Below are 24972 nucleotides of genomic sequence, written 5' to 3'. Positions count from 1 at the left end.
TGCATATTCAATGAATACAAAGACCTAGGAACCCTAAAATGCCAACTCTAACAAATAAGTCCGAGCACGTACTCGTCACCTCACGTGCACATACTACAATCAACATAGAAGACTCAAATCCTAAGGGGTAGTTCCCCCCCCCCCCCACAAAGTTAGGCAAGATACTTACCTCAAAGAAGACAAACTGATACTATAAAATGAACTTCTCAGTGAAATGGCCTTCGTATGGCTAAAATCAAATCAAAATAACTTCAAAGAACAAATAAAACTCATAAGAAACTATTCCGGATCATAAAGCTTCAATCTTTAGCAAAATCCAAAAATCGACCCAAAAGTCGACCCCCGGGCCCACACCTCGGAACCCAACAAATTTCACAAAACCCCAAACACCCATTCCGATATGAGTTCAACCATACTAAAATTATCAAATTTCAATACCAATTCGTCCCTCAAATCATGAATTTTTCATTTTGAAAATGTTCTTCGAAAATCCTCATTTTCGTCAACTCAAAACACAAATAAAATGATAAAATCATGGAAAATAATAAATTCTAGGTGAAGAACAGTCCGCACACCTAGCTCACTGGACACCACGTTCTGTGGCTGAGGATGGTCTGGGCTAACTCTGCACCGCCTCTATCTTCTTCGGATCCACCTGAATACCCTCACTGGACACCACGTTCCCCAAGAAAGCCACTGAACTGAGCCAAAACTCACACTTGGAGAACTTTGCATAAAACTTTTTCTCCCTCAATCTCTATAACACTATCCTCAGATGTTGGGCATGCTCCTCTTGGGTACGAGAGTACACCAGGATATCATCAATGAATACAAAGACGAACGAGTTCAAATAAGGCTGAAACACACTGTTCATCAAATGCATGAATGCTGCTGGGGTGTCAGTCAGCCCAAAAGACATCACAAGGTACTCATAATGACCATATCGGGTCGTGAAAGTTGTCTTAAGAATATCCGAGTCTCGAATCTTCAGTTGGTGATACCCTGACCTCAAATCAATCTTGGAGAACACCATCGCTCCTTGAAGTTGGTCAAACAAATCATCAATACGCGGCAAAGGATACTTGTTCTTGATTATAACCTTGTTCAACTATCTTTAATCAATGCACATTCTCATAGTATCATCCTTCTTCTACACAAATAGAACTGGTACACCCCAAGGTGACACGCTAGGTCAAATAAACCCCTTATCAAGAAGTTCCTGAAGCTGCTCCTTCAACTCATCCGGTGCCATATGGTACGGTGAAATAGAAATAGGCTCAGTGCCCGGAACCAAATCAATACTGAAATCAATATCCCTGTCGGGCGGAATGCCCTACAGGTCTACGGGAAACACATCTAGGAAATCTCCCACCAACGGAACAGAATCAATAGCAGGGGCCTCTGCACTAACATCCCTCACAAAGGCCAGATAATATAGACAACCATTCTCAACCATCCACTGAGCTTTCAAGTATGAAATCACTCTACTGGGAACATAGTCTATGGAACCACTCCACTTAACCCTCGGCAACCCTAGCATCGCCAACGTCACAGCATTAGCATGATAATCTAAAACAGCATGATATGGAGACAACCAACCCATACCCAATATCACATCAAAATCGACCATACTGAGTAGCAAAAGATCCACTCGGGTCTCTAGATACCCAATGGTTACCACACATGACCTATATACACAGTCCACAATAATAATATCACCCACATGACTAGATACATGAACAACTAAAACTAAAGACTCACGGGGCATATCCAGACAATGAGCGAAATATGAGAAAACATATGAATAAGTGGAACCAGGGTCAAATAATACAGAGCCATCTCTGTGGCAAACTGAGACAATACCTGTAATTACAGCATCCGAAGCAATGGCATCTCGTCTGGCAGGAAGAGCATAAAAATGGGCCTAACCACCCCTTGATCGGCCTCCCCATCTCGGGTGACCCCTGGCTGATTGGGCTCCACCCCAAGCTGGCTAAGCGGGTGGTGAAGAAACTAGTGCTGATGTCATAGACTGGCTCCTCTGCTGAGCCAGACCTTTCGTAAGGCGGGGAAAATGTCTCATGATATGGACAAACTCTCCACACTCATAGCAACTCCCCGGTACTGGTGCTGGGGACTGAAGGGATCCCCGAGCACCGGGATAACTGGCAGAAGGACCTGACAAAAACAAACCCTGACTTGTTGGAGCACAGGATGAACTCTGAGCTGGGAGGGCACTGAGAGATGAATGGCCCTGTTGATAACCGTGTGAACCATGGCTAGATGATGGAACTTCCCCCAGAAGGAACACCGCTAAATCCACCCTGTCCATGAGGCCTTTTGGCCTCTCTCTCAACCCGCTCCTGGCTGCGACCATCTCAATCTGACGAGCAATGTTGGCAACCTCATCAAAAGTAGCACCAAACACTCTCTCTCTGGTCGTAAGCAATCACAGCTGAAAAGTGAGGCTATCTATACACTTCTTGATCCTCTTCCTGTCTGTGGGAACCAACCAGATAGCATGACGGGCCAATTCTAAAAATATCATCTCATGCTGCGTCACAGAAATATCACCTTGATGAAGCTACTCAAACTGCCTGCACAGCTCCTCTCTGCAGAACTATGGCACGAACTTCTCCAGGAATAGACCGGAGAACTGCTGCCATGTAAGAGGTGTTGCGCCGACCGGCCTACACCTCTCGTAAGCCTCCCACCAACTGAAGGCAGCCCAGAGAACAGAAAAGTAGTGAACGAGACCCCACTGGCCTTTAGAATACCTGTTGTAGGGAGTATCCTCTAACACCTGTCCAAGAAGCCTTGTGCATCCTCTCCCCGGTACCACTGAAAGATGGAGGCTGCAGTCTCCCAAACCTATCCAATCAACGCTGCTCATCTTTAGGCATGACAGGAACCACAAAGTCCTGAGTAGGTACAACTGGTTGGGCTGGTGGTGCCCCCGATGTTTGGAATACCTATACCACCTACTCTAGGAAGAGGGCGGTGGGAGTCTGAGCACCTCCCCCAGCCTGGGAAGTGGTTGCTGCGTACGGAACAGAGACCGCCTGAGCAAGACTGGTATACGCGGTCAGAATTTGAGCTAAGGCTTCCTGAAGTCCTGGAATCACAATAGGCACAGGTGGTGCCTGAGCTGGTCCCGTCGGCTCATCCACAACTGGAGCCTACTCCTGAAATGGGGCAATTGGTGGATCTGCAGGTGCTGCCCTAACTGCGGTGCGAGCTGCACCTCTGCCCCTACCACGACCTCTACCGCGACCTTGGCCTCTCGTGACCCTGACAGGTGGTACTAGTGGATGTCCATCCTGCCCTATAGTACGTGTCCTCACCATTTATGAGAGAATTAGAACAAAAAATATTTAGTTACCAGAATTAAAAGATTCACACGACAAGAATTCAAGAATGTGAAATTTTCTAACAGTTCGACAGCCTCTCAAAGATAAGTACAGACGTCTCCGTACCGATCCGCAAGACTCTACTAAACCTGCTCATGCCTCGTGAGACCTATGTAACCTAGGCTCTGATACCAACTTGTCACGACCCGAATACCTAACCAGTCGTGATGGTGCCTATCGTGGAATTAGGCAAGCCGACATTCTCAATATTCTTTCAATATATAATATAAGAGAGCTAAATCAATTAAACTAACTAAAGGTTTACATAATAACGGGGGAAAAACCCAAAATACAATTGCAGAATGATAGCCCGACATCGTGGTGTCACTAAGTCATGAGCATCTAACAACCAATCTAGAATCAAAGTCTACTACAGTCTGTGCCAAATGCCAATACAAGAGAGAAAAGATAATAAGAAAGGAGAAACAAAGACTGCGGACGTCAGCAACTACCTCGTAAGTCTCCGATAATCAGCTCTCGCACGAACTCAGCGACCGTCAGAACCGTACACACCTATATCTGCACATGAAGTGCAGGGTGTAGCATGAGTACAATCAACTCAGCAAGTAATAGAATTAAATAAGGAACTGAGAAGCAGTGACAAGATATAAAAAATATACAGATCATTTCAAAAGTTTTTAAGTGAAGGGTGAACATGCTTTTAAATCCGTTGGTATAAGTCAAATCAGTTCGAGCTCAAGTAAAACAGATATGAATCTTTCAGAAATTTCACAACAACAACAAATAACAAATAAGTGCAACAATAAATAAAAACAAGTACAACCTCTCAAGGCAGCAGTCACTCTCGACTTTCAGCCTTTAATACACACTCTCAATAGGTACTTGCACTCACTGGGGGTGTGAAGACTCCAGAGGATCTCCTTTCAGCCCAAGCGCTATATCACTACGGCTTGCAGCCTGAACCAATCATATAAGTAGCCATAAGGCTCGTTGCGGCATAGAACCTGATCCACAATCAATAAATATCAATAAGGCTCGTTGCGGCATGCAGGCTTAGCCATTTTATGCCCTGTATCAATAGTGCCTATAGGTTTGCAGCTACACACAAATTGCTATGATGTTCCTACATTATTATTGCACAGTGTTAGTGTGAGGGTAAGGATCTCGTCTATGTGACGAGACAGTGAACGACTCGAAAGAGGGATTTCTCAGTGCACGGTTCAGGGGTTCAACATTTACATCCAGTGGATGAAAGACAATCAGCCTATAAATTCTCAGGCTTTGGTTGATGGAGTAGCGTGACTTGATATTCTCGAGTGTGGTGGAGTTCTCATTTTGATGTGGTGTCATCGTCCTTGCTGGGGGAGCGATTGTCGAAGATAGCGGTGTGTAGCCATTTCGGGATCAAATCGATATTTCTAATGTTAATGGCTCAAGAGAGATGATCTTCTTTGATTTTGATTTATTAGTTCGATGGATTTTGATTTGATGCAACATTTGGGTAGCGAAGCATGAGGAAGGACATGGCGGGAGGTGACTCATGGTGGTTGTATTACTAGCATGCCAAGTATGAAAAGCGAAGGTCGAGAAGTTGCTTAAAGGCGATGGTTTGACTAAAGTGGGAGTGACAGAGTACCATATGAATTATGTGGTAGGATAGCCACGTACCTTGAGGAAGATTAGAGCGATTTGGGAGGCATGGTGCAAAGTGACTAGGTCTATGGATTGTATTTAGATGGCGGCCACTGTACCGAGGGACTTTAAATATAGAAGAAATGAGTTTGCTTGAAATGAAGAGGGGTGTGATAACTTGATTATCGTTGGGATGCATCATGACTTCGAGGTTGGAATGTATTGTCTCACTTTTAGTTGATGTCAATGGTGAGTGAACAGACTTGTACAGCTGGTGTATGAGCACAAGCTCAGGAGGGTTTTACTGATTTTGTGGTGGTTGTATCCAGTGCAGTGTCATTTGGGAGATGTTGGTAAGGAATTCCATAGGGGGGCTATCTCCTGTGGACAGGTCTGCTGTTGTATGATTTTGATGAAGTTTCTACGGAGAGTTTTGCTTACTATCCAGCAAGAAGGAAAGAAAACATTAGGGGTAATTCGAGCAAAGGATTTTATAAATGTGTGCTATATTTGGCCTTATCGATTCATGTTCAGATTTTTGGGAGGACTCAAGAGTTTATGCTTCTGGTCGATGTGAGGTACAAGGAAAAATAATTCATCCTGTTTCTTCTTTGGGAGTATTCATGTGCCGACGCCGTACTAGAATTTGGCTTATATTTGGGATCAAGTCAGAGTGGGTTACTCTCAACATTGGTTCTAATGGGTTCGTTATGTGGCTGGAGACTGGGATTTTGTAGCAGCGTGTGAAGAATACTTGGGAAATTTTCTATATTACCGTCAGGTATGTGGGGCAGTATTGGATGAATGGGAGAAATAGTTTCGGATTGGCGGAAGGTCATTCAGAATGGGTGTACCAGTTAGAAATGCTATTGTTCACATAATGAGAGTATGAGGTGGGTCATGAGTATTGAGACGATGTGGTCTCATGATGCGAGTCACTTAGGATGAGTGCGGATTTAGTTCGTTATGTTTTTGAATGAAGTTTTTATTATTTTTAAGGCAAGTCAAGAGTGAATCGGAAGAAGTTGGACGGTTATGATGGTTGAATCAACATTATTATGGGAATGATCAGTATCTTCAGCGTGTGGAGTTACAACTGGTAATTCAGGGATTATGATGAATTCTGGTATTCTCACGTAGTTGTATGATAGGTGCAGTGACCAACAAAGAAATTTGAAAACTGAGGATCAAGGTTGTGATTCGGTATTGTCAAGAATGTCACAAGCTCGGATGGGCAGAGGAGAATTCAGATGTTAAGAGGAAGCTGGCATTTTCTTTAGTGTCACTTGGGAATGGGGTTGTGTGGAATAGGCATTATGTATTGAATTGTGGATTGTGGTTTGCCTTGCAAAATTCATACAGTTGGTGGTATGGGGGCTGTGTGAGTTTGTTCCGAATTAGGCGGTTGCTTTTATGTGTCATGGAAAGGGTTATTGTGGATCCTTAAAAGGTTATTAGCCCAGTATGGTAGGATCATAATTGGCTTGAGGTCCGTTGATGGGTCTAATGTGAATGTGTGCTCTACATCAAGCCAGATATGTTCATTCATCATAGCGTTGCTTATGAAGGAATCTTCAGACATTGGATGTTATTCCTTTCGTTAGGATTATATTGGCATGTGTTGAGGTCCCGTGTAGCTTTTAGTATTATATGAACAAGATGGCTCTCGAGATGTAGGTCATTTATCACACCTTAGCCGTGCTTGGGTTTTGTGGCGTATGGCACTATCCGTGTCCCCAGGGTTGTATTTTCGCACTTGGCATGCTGGTGGTCGATATTAATTATTTCGTAGGTATAAGCATTATGGATTGATGGGCATTTCACTATTTATTTTAATGTGTGGATCAGGTGGCACGCCGTCATGGGTAAGTTGTTTGGATCGGGTGGCACACCGCCACATGTACGTTGTTTGGATCGAGTTGCACACCGCAATAGTATCATGTGAGGATTGGGTTGCACGCCACAATAGTGAGATGTTGAGTACGGTTCCCTATATCTATTCTTGTGTATTTTTTTTCTCATTCTATGGAAGGGTTCATAGCTTCTGTTCTACCGTCATATTTGTTACGCGGGCTGGATAGTTCTTTTCTAGAGTTCGTTTTTCCTTAGGTATCACATTCCAGTTTGTAACTTGCTGGCACCTTGTTGGAGTCATATGAGATTTTTGGCAGTGTTTGAGATGGCTTATTGCCAGAGCAGCTTGTACTAGGTGAGACGAGGTTATTGGACCTTGGATCAGTGCAATCAGATATATTATAAAGTATGTTAAAGAGCAAATATCATTATTCAGTTCAGAATGAGATAATCGTTCCTGTCAGGAGGAGAGACTCCAGGATTTGTTGATTTGGCAGGTGGTTATGAATTTCTACACATCCCTTCGGTCGTGACAATTTTGTGAGGATTGAAACCGGGCTTATATGTGTTAAAAAGTATTCTTTGGGCGCCGGGTCAGTGGAATTGCAGCTGTTGTACTTGGAAGAGGTTGCCTTGGTCAAATGAGTTATGCAGTGCATTGTGTGATATCAACATGGGTGCATGATCATGTGTTGATTCAGCATGTGGAGATTGGTATGGTGTTCGTATGGCAGAATCAGGTCTTGTAAAGAAATTCGGAAGTTGGAATTTGGTTCTAAGGCTTATTAGCTAGATAAAAGGGAGGAACTTCAGTCCGGCTCGAGGTAATGTGCCCAACTGGGTTGTGGTGGGACGGGCAGGTGCACGAGGTGTTAACAGTGATTTTGGACAACTCCGGAGCAGTTCTTGGCACGTTCGAGGACGAACGTATGCTTAAGTAGGGAAGAATGTAACGACCCGACCCGTCGTTTTGAGCGCTAGCGCGTTGTTTGGTGGTTTGAGGCTTTGAGTAGCTTCACTTAAGATATTATGACTTGTACGTGTGGTCTGAATTGAATTTCGGGAAGTCCAGAGTAGGTTTGGAAAGAAAATTCTAATTTCGGAAGCTTTAAGTTGGAAGAATTGACTAAGGTTTGACTTTTGAGTAAATGACCTCGGAATCAGGATTTGAAGGTTCCAATAAGTTCTTATGAGGATTTTGGACTTGGGCATATGTACGGGTCGCGTATCGGGTGGCCCTGGTGTATTTTGGCACTTATTACGAAAGGCTGGCATTTTGAAGGTTTAAGAATTCCCTAAGTATGATTTGAAATGGATTTTTGTTATCGATGTCTACTTGGGGTTTTGAGCCTTGGAATAGGTTTGTATCGTGATTTGCGACTTGCACGCAAAGTTTGGCATTAGGCGCCATCACGACCTACAGTGGATTTTGGGTCGTGACACTGGATTCTTGAAATTTTTTAACATAATTGTTACCTATAACCTTACGAACTCGAATATATAATTTTCACCCAATTCTATAATCATTTTCGTGGTGAAATCCCATTTTTATCAAAACCTAGGTTTTTCAACTAAACCCACAATTTCTACACTTTATGTGCTAAGAATCTACCCAAAATACATGTATTAAACTTATCTCATGTAGAAATTACTTACCTCAAAGTGCTAGGTGAAAACCCCTCTTCAAAGAGCTACAAAATCGCCCAAGAGATGAAAGAAATGAGCCAAACTAAACTAAGTCCCGACATTAAATGAACCTCACTGCCCCAACGATTTTTGCTTTTGTGGATCCTGGGGTGCACCTACGGAAAATCCATCACAGGTGCGGTCGTAGTCCAGGCCGCATACCTTCGCATCTGCGGACGGGCTTCCGCTTTTGCAAACCCGCTTCTGCGGCTGTTGTGTCGCACGTGCGACCCAGGCCTGACCAGCCTCTTCTCCCATATGCGACCCCATCATCGCACAAGCAAGGCCGCTTATGCGAAACTTCCTCCACTTCTGCGGGCCACTGACCACCAGTCCAAGGTCTCTTCTGCGATCAAAAGCTCATACCTGCGGCAAAAATCTTGCAGGTGCGGACGCACCAGAACTGGTGCACCAGCAGTCCATCATGCAAATTTTGAGTTCGAGTCTGATTCCAATCCGTTTCACAACCGGAGCCCCCGTGACCCCATCCAATCACACTCACACATCTAACAACATAATACAAACCCTCTTGCATGCTCGAAACACCAAAATAACATCTAGAAATACGAATCAAACCCCAAAACGCATGTATCGAATTATGAAACTAAGAATTTCTACAAACACTTCCGCATGTCCGATTCTTATCAAATCCAATCGGAATGATGCCAAATTTTGTGGACAAGCCAAAAATCACCACCTGGAACTATTCCCATGCTCGGAATCCCAATCGTACCTCGATAACAGCAAATCCTACATCAAACAAAGTTTAAGAACTTGAAAACCTTCAATGTACCAACTTTCAATATTAAGCGCTGAAACGCTCATCCAAAACCCGATCCAAACATACGCCCAAGTCCAAAATCATCATACGAACCTATTGGAACCGTCAAATCCCGATTCTGAGATCGTTTAGTAAAAATGTTGACCCAAGTCAAACTTAACCCTTTTAAGCCAATACTAAGGAACTAAGTGTTCTGATTTCAACTCTAACCCTTCCAAACCCGAAATAACCATCCCCGCAAGTCATAAAATAGTAAAAGCACATAAGGGGAGTCTTATTAAGGGGGACATATATCTAGAAAGCAAAATGACCGGTTGGGTCGTTACATTCTCCACCTCTTAAAAAAACGTTCGTCCTCGAACAGGTCAAGAATCGCACCTGTAGTGCCGAATAAGTGTGGATATCTTCTCTGCATGTCCTCCTCAGTCTCCCAAGTTGCCTCCTCGACTTATGAACCCCTCTACTGAACCTTTATCACATAAATCGGCTTGGAACTCAAGTGGCGAACCTGCCTGTCAATAATGGAGACTGGATCCTCCTCATAACCCAGGATCTCATCAAGTTGAACCGTGCTATTGTCTAACACATGCGACCTATCAGCATGATATTTCAGGAGCATAGACACGTGGAAAACCGGATGAACTTCCGATAGACTAGGACGCAAAGCAAGCTCATAAGCAACCTCCCCAACTCCCCTCAATACATCAAATGGGCCCATAAAACCCTAGGCTCAACTTTCCCTTCTTCCCAAACCTCATGATTCCCTTGATCGGCGAGACTTTCAAGAGAACTTTCTCGCCTACCATGAATGAAATCCCGCGCCTTCTGATCTGCATAACTATTTTGTCTGGACTGTGCTGTGCGAAGTTGCTACTGAATCAACTTTACCTTTTCCAAGGCATCCTTCATCTTATCAGTACCATATAATTTATCCTTGGAGTGGAATGGGACACATAGTCCCTAAATTGAAAGTTAAGGTCAAAGGAGTTGACTGTAGTTGGACTTGTGTGAAGACGACTCCAGAATGGAGTTTCGTTTGTTCCAATAGTTCTGTATGGTAATTTTTGTCTTAGCAGCGTGTTTGGATGTTAATTTGGGTGTCCGTAGGTCATTTCGGTTTTAATTGCCGAAAGTTAGAAGATTTTGGAAGGTTTAACCGAGAGTGGACTTTTTGATATCATGGTAGGATTCCGATTCCGGAAGTTGGAGTAGGACCATAATGTGAATTATGACATGTGTGCAAAATTTGAAGTCAATCAGACTTGATTTGATTGGTTTCGTCATCAGATATGGAAGTGAAAAGTTCAAACGTTTATTATGCTTGAATCGACGAACAATTCTTGGTTTTAGCATTGTTTGATGTAAATTGAAGACTCGACTAACTTCATATGATGTTTTATGACTTGTTTGTATAATTTGTTTAGGTCCCGGTGGCCTCAGGTGTGATTCAGACCTTATTCTGAAGTTACTGGTTTTTCCTAGTTCTTGTGTCCTTCTACGCATTCGCGATGATTCTCCCACATTCGCGTAGAGTAGTCTGAGTTTTGCTGTAATTTTTCTCTTTGCGTTTATGAAGGGGTAGGTCTTTCTGCTCTACGATCGTGGACAGCAATCCGCATTCGCGAAGAGGAAAGGCATCCTAGGTGGACTCCTATGTTTGGTCTACGTGTTCGTGTAATGGGCTTCGCGATCGCAAAGCTGGTGGATAGTTTGCACCGCATTCGCAAGTGGACCCTCGCGTTCATGTAAGAGGAAAATTGACCAATAGCATTTTTGTGTTTCGCGTACGCGAGGCAATTTCCGTGTTCGCGAATAACGAATACTTGGGCAGCAGATAAAAATTTCAAAATCGAGGGTCTATGTCATTTTTCACCATTTGTACTTCAGTGCTCGAATTTAGGCGATATATTTGGAGCTTTTCAGAGGGATTGTTGGGGTAAGTGTTCCTAGCTCATTTTTGATTAATTTTTACTAATTTATCTTCGATTCCTTCATCTAATTAAGGATTTGGGGTGGAAATATTGGGGGAAAAGTGTAAAAGTTCTTAGACCGATTTTTTGGATATTGAGAGGCTAAATAAGGTCAGATTTGGATAATTCTTGTATGGTTGGACTCGCTATCGAATGGATGTTTGGATTTTATAATTGTTGTTGGGTTCGGAGAGTGGGCCCGGGTTGACCTTTTGGGGCGATTTTTCCAATTCTTGCTAAAATCATAATTTTATTATTTAGATTAGTTTCCTATACTTATATTTATTGTATGTAATTGGTTTTGGCTAGATTTTAGCCGTTCGGAGTCGAAGAATAGAGGGAAATGCCTTCTTATTGATTGATTGAGCAAGGTTTGAGGTAAATAACTTGTCTAATCTTATGTGGGGGAAATCCCCCTTTAGGATTTGGTATTGTTATGACAATTTGTGATATGTGAGGATCGTGTATGCGAGGTAACGAGTGCGTACATAGGCTAATTGTTGAAATTTCAGTTTTATCTAAGTAGTTTCCATTTTATGCCTTAAACTAAGTTACTTTAGCATGTATAGTCATCATGTTTAGCCTAATTTCACCTATCTACTTGTCTTATCTCTTATTTGCAACTTGTACTACATGCTTAGTTGAATTACCTTTCTTCTTGATTCTATGTTCCTTATTTAACTGTGGGATTATTTACTTGAAATTGATATTCTTGAAATATCATTGTTTTGGTTGTTATGTTTTGGTTTTCATGCTTATTATTGAGGTGATATTTTGGTTGTTGCATGAGGTTTCTTCCGTGCGGTTGTTATTGTTTGCACGAGGTTTCTACCGTGTCGTTATGATTAGTGATACACATGCGGTGGTATAAGGTCTGGGTGTTGAAATGCATGCGGTGGTATAAGGTCTATGTGTTGAAATGCATGCGGTGGGCTTGAAACGCATGACTAGTAAGGGAACTACTAGAAGTCATGTCGTGTGATAAGGTGGGCTAAAACACCGGATGCTATTTTGGGAATATGATTTTTCAAAACTAAATATAAAGGCTCCCGCGGTTCTATATGGAAAGACTGTGAGATATTTACTTTTGCGAATACGAGGCGGTACTTCGGGAGTGCCCTTGTTGATTTCCTCTATTTGCTATATTGGTTTTTGTTTTCTTTCCTTAAATTGTAAGATTTTTGTTTTTCTTTCATGTTGTATTAATCTTTCTTTGATTCCATTTTATTACCTTCCATAAATTCTCATTATTTCACTTTTCTATCATTTTATTATATTATTATATCTTCTACCTTGTTTCTTATTATTTCCAGTAGGGCCCTGACCTGACCTCGTTACTACTCTACCGAATTTTGGGAGTTATAGATTTTAATTATTATAGTTGTTAACGTTTTGAGCACTAACTTAATATTCCAGTTATTCTACATACTTGTTAGGCTTACGTAGTCTTAGAGACTAGGTGCCGTCACGACATCCTACAGAGGGAAATTGGGGTCGTGACAAGTTGGTATTAGAGCTCTAGGTTCATAGGTGTTATGAGTCATAAACAGGTTTAGTAGAGTCTCGCAGATCAGTATGAAGACGTCTATACTTATCTTCGGGAGTCTATGGAACATATAGGAAAATCTTCATTTCTTTGATTCCTTATCGTGCGAAATCTTTGACTTTGGATTTTAAATTTTTTAACTTTCTATTCACTCACAGATGGTGAGGACAGGTACAACTGGATCAGATGACCAGACACTCGCGTCCCTTGATAGCGCCATGAGAGGTCGGGGTTGGCATAGAGGCCGAGGATGTCCACGTGATGTAGCTAGAGCACCCGCACGAGCTGCTACAAGGGAGCCACCCGTCGCTCCAGTTGGAGGGCACGCACCTTAGACGCTTGTTACTGCACCAGCCCTCCAGGAGACTCTCGCCCAGGTTTTGAGCATGTTCAGCACTTTAGCTTAGGCAGGGTTGATACCCATACCCTAGAGTAGCGGGTCCAGGTCGATCAGGTTCTAGAGGTCATAGCATTGCAGCCAGTAGCACCAGTTTGGCCCGAGGCTAGGACAAAAGTTTCTGAGGAGGAGCAACTCAGGCTTAAGAGGTACAATAAGTACCACCCTCCTGCTTTCAGTGTCTTGGCGTTAGAGGATGCCCAGGATTTTCTTGAGTGCCACCGTATCCTCCGTACTATGGGTGTTGCGGAGTCTAGTGGGGTATCTTTCACTACGTTCCATCATAGAGGAGAGGCTTATTAGTGGTGGTGAGCATATGAGTTGGGTAGTCCGGCCGAGTGTGATGACCCAAAATGTCATCTTTAAATTTAATAAATAATTTTGTGTTCTAAGACCTCAAAAAGAACTATTTATCATTCCTCGACTTGCGTGCGCAGTCCGTAAAATTTTCAGGTGAAAAATGGATTAAAATGTGAATTTGAGGTTTAAAACTCAACTGAGTTGAGTTTCGTCAACATTTTGAGAAAACGGACTCAAATAAGTGTTTTGAAAGTTCTTGTAGGTCCGTATCGTGAATTAAGACTTGGGCGTATGCCCAGAATCAAATTCCGAGGTCCCTAGCCCGAGATATGGAATTTTGATGAAAAATTAAAAGTTTAAGTTTAAATAGTGACCGGATGTTGAATTTTGTGCAAATAACCCCGGGATAGAATTTTGATGATTCCAATAGCTTTGTATGGTGATTTTGGACTTAGGAGCGTGATCGGAATTTTATTTGGAAGTCCATAGTGATATTAGGCTTGAAATGACTAAAATAGGAATTTAAAGTTTAGAAGTTTGACCGGGGAGTTGACTTTTTAATATCGGGGTCGGAATCCAGTTTTGAAAATTTTCACAGCTCTGTTACGTCATTTATTACTTGTGTGCAAAATTTGAGGTCAATCGGATTTGATTTGATAGGTTCCGGCATCGAACATAGAAGTTGAAAATTTATAGTTTCATTAAGCTTGAATTGGGATATGATTCGTGGTTTTAGTGTTGTTTGATGAGATTTTGAAGTTCAAATAAGTCCGTATGATGTTTTAGGACTTGTTGGTGTGTTGGGTTGAGCTCCCGAGGGCCTCAGATGAGTTTCGAATGGTTAACGGATTAAAAGTGGGACTTAGCTGCTGCAATTTTTCTACTGGAAATGCTGTCAAAATCGGTCTGCCTGCCAAAATCGAGCTCCCTGTCAAAATCGAGGTCCCTGACAAAATCGAGGTCCCTGACAAATTGAGGTCCCTGCCAAATCGAGGTAACTGACAAAATCGAGGTCACTGACAAAATCGAGGTCCCTGAAAAATCGAGGTCCCTGACAAATCGAGGTCACTGACAAAATCGAGGTCACTGACAAAATGGAGGTCTCTCACAAAATCGAGCTCCTTGACAAAATCGAGGTCCCTGACAAATCGAGCTCTGTGACAAAATCGAGATCCATGACAAATCTGTAAGTTATAAAAACAGGGGACTTCGTCCTATTTGCCTTTTTGACGAATTGAAGCTTGAGGAGAGGCGATTTTGATATATTTTAAAGGAAAAACATTTGGGCAAGTGATTCTAACTCGGATTTGGTCAATATACACGAATACATCATTGTTTTCACCATTTAATAAGTGTTTTGAGATAGAAATTTGGGAAAATTTTAGAAATCTCATAGAAACAAATATTTGAGATTACGGTGTCGATCCGGAGTCCTATTTGAGGGAAACTAGTATGGTTGGACTCGTAATTGAATGGGTTGTCGGATTTTGTAAGTTTCGTCGGATTCCGAGATGTGGGCCCCACGGGCAATTTTTGAGCTAATTTCGGATTTTATTGAGAAGTGTAATATTTTCTTATGAAATTGATTCCTATAAATTTTGTTGACTGTATCGAATTAATTATGACTAGATACGATTCGATCAGAGTCGGAAAAATCGAGGAAAAAATATAATACTTGGTTAAATTGGAGCAAGTCGAGGTAAGTGACTTGTCTAACCATGTGTGGGAGAAATTTTCCCTAGGATTGGTATTGATGCGATTATTGAAATATGTTGAAAGTCGTGTGCACAAGGTGGCGAGTGTGTACACGGGATAAATGTGAAGGATTATATTTTTAAATTGTGTAGATCATTGTTGCACATTTATTAAAATACTCTATCTTGTTATATTCTTCATCATTGATTAAATGTTTATATTTTAAATTTGTTTGACCTTCTCATGCTAATTGTTTTACCTGTTAGTTAAAACTTGATTTATTTTATTTTGTGCATTATTTTATTGTTTTACCTCTTACTCTTTAATATTTTTGTAAGCTTTTCGTACTCATTGTGATGGGGCAGTGAGATATTTATTGTGGAAAAATATTATTGTTGAATTATTTTGACATAAGTCATGAGCTCTTTATTGAGGAACAATATGATTGTTTAATTATTTTGACATGAGCCGTGAGCTCTTTTTTGTGGAAAACTATTATTGTTGAGTTATTTTGACATGAGCCGTGAGCTCTTTATTATGGAAAACTAATGTTGTTGAATTATTTTGGCAAGTTAAATTATTTGATTACCTGGGATGCAAATTGTGATATATTGTGATATTGATACGCATGCAGTGGTATAAGGTCTGGGTATTGAAACGCATGCGGTGAGATAAGGGTGGCTTGATACTACTAGAAGTCATGTAGTGTGATAAGGATGGATAAAACGCGGGATGCTATTTCGGGAAAAATATTTTCTTTAAAATAAATTCTGAAGGCTCCCGCGGTGAGATAAGAAAATGAGATATTGTGAATTTGCTTATGATTTGGGACTACGAGGCGGTACCTCGGGAGTTCCCTTGTTGATATTGATTTATGGCCGCAGTTGCCTTTGATTATTGTTGTGATTTTCTTCAAGTTGAAAAGAATTCTGTTTTGTTTCCACAAGGTATTTATTTTCCATTATTTGAAGTAATTAAATGTGACATACTACTTGATTCATTTCCATTGTCATTTTATCTTATAATATTGTTTAAACATTTTACCATGCCATTATTTATTCTCTAGTAGGGCCTGACCTGAACTCGTCACTACTCTACCAAGGTTAGGCTTGGCACTTACTGGGTACCGTTGTGGTGTACTCATACTACGCTTTTGTACATCATTCTGTGTAGATCCAGGTACATCTTATCAGACCACTCATCAGTAAACTAGCTGTACGAGGAGACTTTGAGGTATATATGCCAGCGTCCGCAGACTCCGGAGTCCCCTTCTATCTTACTATGTTGTCTTCCTTATTTGCTTTAGACTCTGATGTATAGAGACATAGAGAATAAATTCTTAGAATCTTGTGACTTATTTCTACCGGGTTTGGGGAGTTGAAATTGTTTGAATTGTAGTTTAGTTATTTCAGATATTTATTATTATTCCGCATTGATAGGCTTACCTGGTCTTAGAGACTAGGTGACATCACGACATCCTACAGAGGGAATTTGGGGTCGTGACACCGAGATAGCTTCACTCAATTGGACTCAGTTATTGGATATGTTCTTGAGGGAGTATGTTCCCTAGAGTCTCAGACATTCATGGCGCACAGAGTTTGAGCAGTTGCGCTAGGGTTCTATGATCGTGTCAGATTATGCAGCCCGATTAAGTGATTTGGCTTGACATACACCATCCTTGGTTACTACTGTTAGAGAGAGGGTACATCGATTTATCGAGGGGCTCAACACAATATTAGATTTAGCATGGCCCGATAGTTGGAGATGGACATTGCATACCTGCAGGTAATGGGGATCGCCAGGAGATTGGAGGGTATGTTGACTAGGGAAAGAGAGGAGAGGGAGGCCAAGTGGTCTCGAGAGTCTAGCACATACAGTGGTACTCATGCCCCAGTTGCATCTTGTCATGGTAGGGGCTGTGTGAGTCGCCCTATTTATTCAGCACTTCCAGCTTCCATCGGTATTGCGGCCACTCCTAGGTCTTAGGCTCCCTATTATGCACCGTCATTGTCTAGTGCACCTCATGCATGGGGTGCTTGCAGCGATCAGTCTAGCTGATCAAGCCTGAGCTAGCCACAACAACCATGTCCTACGAGAACTTGTTTTGAGTGTGGTGGCAGTCGTCATGTGGTGAGGGATTGCCCTAGACTCAGGAGGGGTGCACCTCCAAAGATTACTCAGGCTCTACATATTCCACCGGGTCCTCAGGCTTCTCAATCCATGTCACCCCACCAGTTGCCACTCCACCTGCACAGCCATCTAGAGGTGGAGGTCGAGCAGGCAGAGGTCGCCATAGAGGGTGAGGTCAGGCCATATGCTATGCCCTTCCTTCTAGGATGGAGGCAGTTGCATCTGACTTTGTCATCACAGGTATTGTTCTGGACTGTCATAGAGATTATTCAGTCTTATTTGATCCATGCTCCACTTATTCCTATGTGTCATCTTATTTTGCTCCATATTTGGGTGTATCCCATGAGTCTTTGAGTTCTCCTGTTTATATGTCTACACCCATAGGGGATTCTATTATTTTTGACTATGAGTACCGGTCATGTTTGGTAGTTCTTAGTGGTTTTAAGACCATAGCGTATTTATTATTGCTCTGTTTGGTGGATTTCAATGTTATTTTGGGCATGGACTGGTTGTCGCTTAATCATGCTATCCTTGATTGTCACGCAAAGGCTGTGATGCTAGCCATGCCAGGATTACCACAACTATAGTGGTGAGGTACCTTAGATTATGTTCCTAGCAAGGTTGTTTCATTTCTAAAGTCTCATCGGATAGTTGAGAAGGGGTGTGATGCGTATCTGGCATATGTGAGGGATATTAGTGTTGATACTCCTACGGTCGAGTCTGCTCCGATTGTGAGGCATTATCCAGACGTATTCCCGGTGGATCTTCCGGGTATGCCGCCCGACAGGGATATCGACTTATGTATTGATTTGTTACTAGGCACTCAGCCCATTTCTATTCCACCCTATCGTACGACCCTAACTGAATTGAAAGAGTTTAAGGAATAATTGGAAGAGTTGCTTGATAATGGATTCATTCGGCCCAGTGTGTCGCCTTGGGGTGCTCAGTCTTATTTGTAAAGAAGAAGGATGGTTCTATGCGAATGTGTATTGATTATCGCTAGTTGAACAAGGTTACAGTGAAGAATAAGTATCCATTTCCACGTATTGATGACCTATTTGATTAGCTTCAGGGTGCTAGAGTGTTCTCTAAGATCGACTTGCGTTCAGGCTATCATCAGTTGAAGATTCGGGAGCCAGATATCCCGAAGACTACTTTCAGGACTCGGTATGTTCATTACGAGATCCTTGTGATTTCTTTTGGGCTGATTGATGCCCCAGCAGCATTCATGAACTTGATGAATAGTGTATTTCAGCCTTATCTTGACTCGTTCATCATTGTATTTATTGACGACATTCTGGTGTACTCCGGAAGCTCGGAGGATCATGAGCAGCACTTGAGGACTATGCTTCAGACCTTGAAAGAACAGAAGTTTTGTGAAAGATCTTTGCAATGTGAATTCTGGCTAGATTAAGTAGCATTGTTGGGTCATGTAGCATCGAGGGAGGGGATCAAGGTAGATCCGAAGAAGATTAAAGAAGTGCAGAGTTGGCCCTGGCTGTCCTCAGCTACGGAGATCCAGAGTTTTCTTGGCTTGGCGGGGTATTACCGTCGATTTATCGAGGGTTTCTTGTCTATTGTAGCACCTATGACCAGATTGACCTAGAAGGGTGCTCTGTTCAGATGAATTGAGGAGTGTGAGGAGAGCTTTCAAAATCTCAAGACAACTTTAACTACATCCTTAGTGTAGATATTGCCTACTGGTTTGGGGTCCTATACGGTGTATTATGATGCGTCGTGCATTGGTCTCGGTGCGATGTTGATGCAGGACGGTAGGGTGATTGCCTACGCGTGTAGATAGCCGAAGGTGCATGATAAGAACTATCTTGTACATGACGTCGAGTTAGCAACTATTATTCATGCCTTGAAGATCTGGCAGCACTATTTGTACGGTGTCCCTTGTGAGGTCTACACCGATCACCGGAGTCTACAACATTTGTTTAAATAGAAGGATCATAACTTGCGGCAGCGGAGGTGGTTGGAGTTGCTTAAGGACTATGATATCACCATTCTCTATCATCCCAGGAAGGCCAATGTGGTGGCCGATGCCTTGAGTCGCAAGGCGGAGAGTTTGGGCATCTTAGTATATATACCGGTAGCGGAGAGGCCTTAGCTTTGGATGTTTAGGCCTTGGCATACTAGTTTGTTAGATTGAATGTTTCCGAGCCGAGCCTATTTTTGGATTGTGTGGTTTCTCGGTCTTCTCTTTATGATTGCATTATAGAGCGTCAGTATGATGAACCCCATATGTTTGTCCTTAAGGACACGGTTCAACACGGTGACGCCAAGGAGGTCACTATTGGAGATGACGGTGTACTACACATGCAAGGCAGGCTATGTGTACCCAATGTAGATGGTTTGCGTGAGTTGATTCTTCAGAAGGCTCACAGTTTGCGGTACTCCATTCATCCAGGTGCCATGAAGATATATCAGGACTTGAGGTATCACTATTGGTGTAGGCAGATGAAGAAGAACATAGTCGAGTATGTAGCTCGGTGCCTAAATTGGCAGTATGTGAAGTATGAGCTTTAGCGGCCATGTGGATTACTTCAAAAGTTAGAGATTCTAGAGTGGATTTGGGACCGAATCACTATGGATTTTGTTGTTGGGCTCCCACAGACTCGGAGGAAGTTCGATGCAGTATGGGTGATTATGGATAGATTGAACAAGTCAGCTCATTTCATTCCAGTGGCGACTACGTATTCTTTAGAACAACTGGCTCAGATTTAAATTCACGAAATTGCCAGACTTCATGGTGTGCTGGCATCTATCATCTCTGACTGGGGTACGCAGTTTACATCCCGGTTCTGGAGAGCCGTACTGCATGAGTTGGGTAACCGGGTGGAGTTGAGTACATTATTTCACCCTCAGACAGACGTATAGTCCGAGCGCACCATTCAGATATTGGAGGATATGCTTTATGCGTGTGTGGTGGATTTTGGGGTTCTTGGGATCAGTTCCTTCTACATGCAGAGTTTTCGTACAACAACAGTTATTAGTCGAGTATTCAGATGGCATCGTATGAGGCTTTTTATGGTAAACGGTGCCGATCTCCGGTGGGTTGATTTGAGCCGGTTGAGGCTAGGCTATTAGGTACAAATTTGGTTTAGGATGCTTTGGAAAAGGTTAAATTGATTCAGGATCGACTTCGTATAGCCCAATCCAGATAATAGAGTCAATATCTATGCTAAAGCAACTGAAGGCCTGGAATCACAATAGGCATACCTGGTGCCGGAGTTAGCCCCAATGGCTCAATCACATTTGGAACCTACTCCTGAGCTGAAGTAACTGGTTGATCTGCAGGTGGTGCTCTAACTGCTGCACGAGCTACACCTCGACCTCTACCTCGACCCCGACCTCTACCACGGCTTAGGCCTCTCGCGGCCCTAACTGGTGGCACTGGTTACTGACCGTCTGATCTGGTACTACATGATGATAAGTACAGACGTCTCCGTACCGATCCGCAAGACTCTACTAAACCTGCTCATGACTCGTAAGACCTATGTAACCTAGGCTCTAATACAAACTTTTTACGACCCAAAATCCTAACCTGTCTTGATGGCGCCTATCGTGGTACTAGGCAAGCCAACAATACGAAATAATCCCAAAACTTTTAACAGAAAATGAATTAAAGCAGTTTAAATAACAAATATTCCTATAATTAGTGAGAGAAACCTAAAACTCAACGCATAATTCCCAACTGTCAAGGTGAAACAGAGTACATGAGCATCTATATATGACAAGTCTGGAAAACACAGTCTATAATAGTCTAAGACTAAATACAATAAGCAAGAAGATAGGGAAGGAGAGACAAGGTTTGCGAAACAACTGTAGCTACCTCGGAATCTCCGAAAGATCAACTGCGCAAAGAAATCAACACCCACAGTTTCCGGGGGTACCTGAATCTGCACACAAAGTGCATGGTGTAGCGTGAGTACAACAAACTTAGTATGTAACAATACTAAAGAACTGAAAGTAGTGACGAGCTTCAGAGCTAAGTCCAATTACAGAAATTTCCAAAATAAGAAGGTAGGCTTGCTTTCAAGTTAGACATTTAAGGCTCAAACAGTAATTTCATATCAAGTTCAACTGAAAAAGAAGATAATATCTCTCAAAAATTTCCAAAACAATGATATATGATACCTGAAGTGAAACAACAATGAAATCAATGCATCCTCTCAGAGAAATACTCACTCAGTACTCCCATTCACTCCAACCTCACAATCACTCTTTCCTCACAGTCACTTATTCCTCTCAATCACTCAGTACTTGCCACTCGACACTCACACTCAGTAGGTACCTGCGCTCACTGGGGGTGTGTACAGATTCCGTAAGTGCTCCTTCAGCCCAAGCGTTATAACAAGCCAATTAGGCATAAATCAATGAAACATGTTGCGGCGTGCAGCCCGATCCCATAAATATCCTCACAATCAGACCATCAACCTCTCCAGTTTCTCGGGCTCTCCGAAATCATTATAAGCAGCCCAAACAATAATGATGTGATGCATCAAATATGAACATTAGAGACTAAGATGAAATATGCAAATAAAACCGTGACTAAGTACAAAACAACAATTTAGCAGATAATTCAACATGTACACGACCTCTCTGGGTCCCTACAGTGTCAACATACGGTTTAAACATTATTTCTAACATGATTTGTAGCTCAATTTCTCTAATACATGGAAAATGCACGGATAACAACAGATTATTCAACTACATAGTTCCATGGAATTGACCAAGTCATAATTCCTATGGGGCACGCCCACACGCCTGTCACCTAGCATGTGCGTCACCAAGTCATAATCCAGGGTTTCATACCATCAGAACCAAATTTAGAACAGTTACTTACCTCAAACCGTGTAATTCTTTATTCTTCTATGCCTTTTCCTCGTGAATCGGCCTCTTAATGCCTCGAATCTAGTCACAATTAATTCGATTCAGCCAATACAAATTATAGGAATTAATTCCATATGAAAATACTAAGTTTCCAACAAAATCCGAAATTGCACTCAAAATTCGCTCGTGAGGCCCACATCTCGGAACTCGGCAACAGTTACAAAATATGAACGCCCATTCAACCACGAGTTCAACCATACCAAAATTACTAAATTATAATAACAATTCGGCCCTCAAATCTTCAAATTTAACCAAGAAGGTTTTCAAAAATTTCCAACTTAAATCACCAATAAAATATTAAAAACAACCATAAATTCGGGTACTTTAACAAAAATTGAGTAAGGAACACTTACCCCGTTGTTTTCCTTGAAAATCTCCCGAAAGTCGCCACTCCCCAAGCTCCAAATCGTAAAAAATGGAAAATGGGATGAAGTCCCATTTTCAAAACTTAAACTCTCTGCCGAGTCATTTCTTCTATGCAATCGCGGACCGAGTCCCGCGACCGTGAAAAACAAAATAATTCCGCCCAAAAATTGGCCTTCACGATCGCAGATATTCCCGTGTTATCGCAAAGCACTACCCTCACAAACCTACGTGATCGCGGCCCTCCTCACACGATCACGAAGAGAAAACGCGCGTGAACCCAACTGCCTCATTTCCTCTACGCGAACGTAGCACTAGCCACACGTTCCCGAAGCACAGCCTAGCCAAACCTACGCGATAACGTTCCAAGACTCGCGATTGCATAGAACAAAATCATCATTTCCCTAAACAAGCCGATGTAATCGCAGACAAGTTCATGCGATCGCGTACAAGGAAACCAGGTTCAGACATTAGAAAATTACAGCAAAATTCCAAGTCCAAAAAGTGATCTGTTAACTATTCGAAACTCACCCGAGGCCTCGGGACCTCAACCAATTACACAAACAAGTCCTATAACATAATACGAACTTAGTTGAGGCCTCAAATCACATCAAACAATGCTAAAAACACGAATCATATCCCAATTCAAGATTAATGAAACTAAGCAATTCCAACTTCTACACAATGCTGAAAACTATCAAATCAACTCCGATTGACCTCAAAATTTGCACACACATATCATAAGTGACATAACAGACCTATTCTAATTTACAGAATGAAATTTTGACACCGATATCAAAAACTAAACTTCCCGGTCAAACTTCCAAACTTAAATCTCTATTTAAGCCATTTCAAGCCTAATTTAACTACGGACTTCCAAATAATTTTTCGGACACACTCCTAAGTTCAAAATCACCATACGAAGCTATTGAAATCATAAAAACTCTATTCCGGGGTCGTTTACACATAAGTCCGCACCCGGCCAACCTTTTCAACTTATGTTTTCATCTTTGAGACTATGTTTCTCAAATCATTTCGAAACCTCACCGGACCTGAACCAATTACCCTGGCAAGTCACATAACAACTATAAAGCACAAATTGAGCAGTAAATGGGGGAACAGGGCTGTAATACTCAAAACGACCTACCCGGTCGATACAAACCATCTGCTAAAGTAGGCCATCTGGCCTCGGATGCTCACACTTCACAAACTGACAATTTAGGCACCTCTCTACATACTCAACTATGTCCTTTTTCATCCTCCGCCACCAATAATGCTGTCTCAGGCCGCGATACATCTTCGTAGCACCTGGATGAATAGAATACGGAGAATTGTGTGCCTCCTGTAGAATTATTTCCCCCAATATATCAACATTAGGAACACATAGACGACCCTGGAGTCATAGAACACCATCCTCACCGATAGTAACCTCTTTGGCAGCACCCTGTAGTACTGACTCTCTGAGAACCAATAAGTGCGGATCGCCGTACTGACGAGCCTTGATCTGCTTGAATAGTGAACAATGGGCGATGCTGCATGCAAGAACTCGGCTAGGCTCTAATATATCCAACCTCACAAGTCCGTTAGCCAAGGACTGAACGTCCAAAGCTAGTGGCCACTCCTCTGCTAAAATTAATGACAAACTACCCATACTCTCCGCCTTTCTACTCAAGGCATCCACAACCATATTCGCCTTGCCAAGATGGTAATATCATAATCTCTTAGTAACTAAAGCCACCTGATCTGCCTCAAATTGAGATCCCTCTGCTTGAACAAATGCTGTAAGCTGCAATGATCGGTGTAAACCTTACAAGACACCCCATAAATATAATGACTCAAGATCTTGAGAGCATGAACTATCGCGGCCAACTCCAAATCATGTACGGGGTAATTCTTCTCATGGGTCTTCACCTAACGTGAAGCATATGTAATAAATCATCCCTCCTGCATCAATACACAACCCAGGCCAACGTGTGAAGCATCGCAATACACAGTATACATCCCTAAACCAGAAAGCAACACTAACACTGGTGCTGAAGTCAAGGAGGTCTGGAGCTTCTGAAAGCTCACCTTGCAATTGTCGAACCATAGGATTAGAGCACCCTTCTAGGTCAATCTAATTAAAGGTGCTACAATAGATGAGAAGCCCTCCAGAAACCGACGATAATAACTTGCTAACCCCAAGAAGCTCCTGATCTCGGTCGCTGTGGTAAGATGAGGCCAACTCTGAACTTCCTCGAACTTCTTGGGATCTACCTCAATACCCTCGCCTAATACAATATGCCCAAGAATGCCACAGAATCTAACCAAAACTCACACTTGGAGAACTTAGCATATAAATTTTGTTC

At 42.3% G+C, this 24972-nt stretch overlaps 1 protein-coding gene across 1 annotated transcript; it reads right to left on the bottom strand.

Annotated features, from left to right (window-relative positions):
* Positions 1-1333: 1333 nt before the first annotated feature.
* LOC138893081 (uncharacterized) lies at positions 1334-24311 on the bottom strand. Its single transcript, XM_070176852.1, has 2 exons — positions 24044-24311; positions 1334-1863 (listed from the first exon to the last, which is right to left on the bottom strand). The coding sequence occupies exons 1-2, from the start codon at positions 24309-24311 to the stop codon at positions 1334-1336; spliced, it is 798 nt and encodes a 265-aa protein (XP_070032953.1).
* Positions 24312-24972: the final 661 nt, after the last annotated feature.

The sequence above is a fragment of the Nicotiana tomentosiformis genome, chromosome 5 (assembly GCF_000390325.3).
Source record: "Nicotiana tomentosiformis chromosome 5, ASM39032v3, whole genome shotgun sequence".
Classification (NCBI taxonomy): Eukaryota; Viridiplantae; Streptophyta; class Magnoliopsida; order Solanales; family Solanaceae; genus Nicotiana; species Nicotiana tomentosiformis.
The sequence above is the reverse complement of the archived record's forward strand: the minus strand, read 5'-3'. Positions and strand labels throughout refer to the sequence as shown.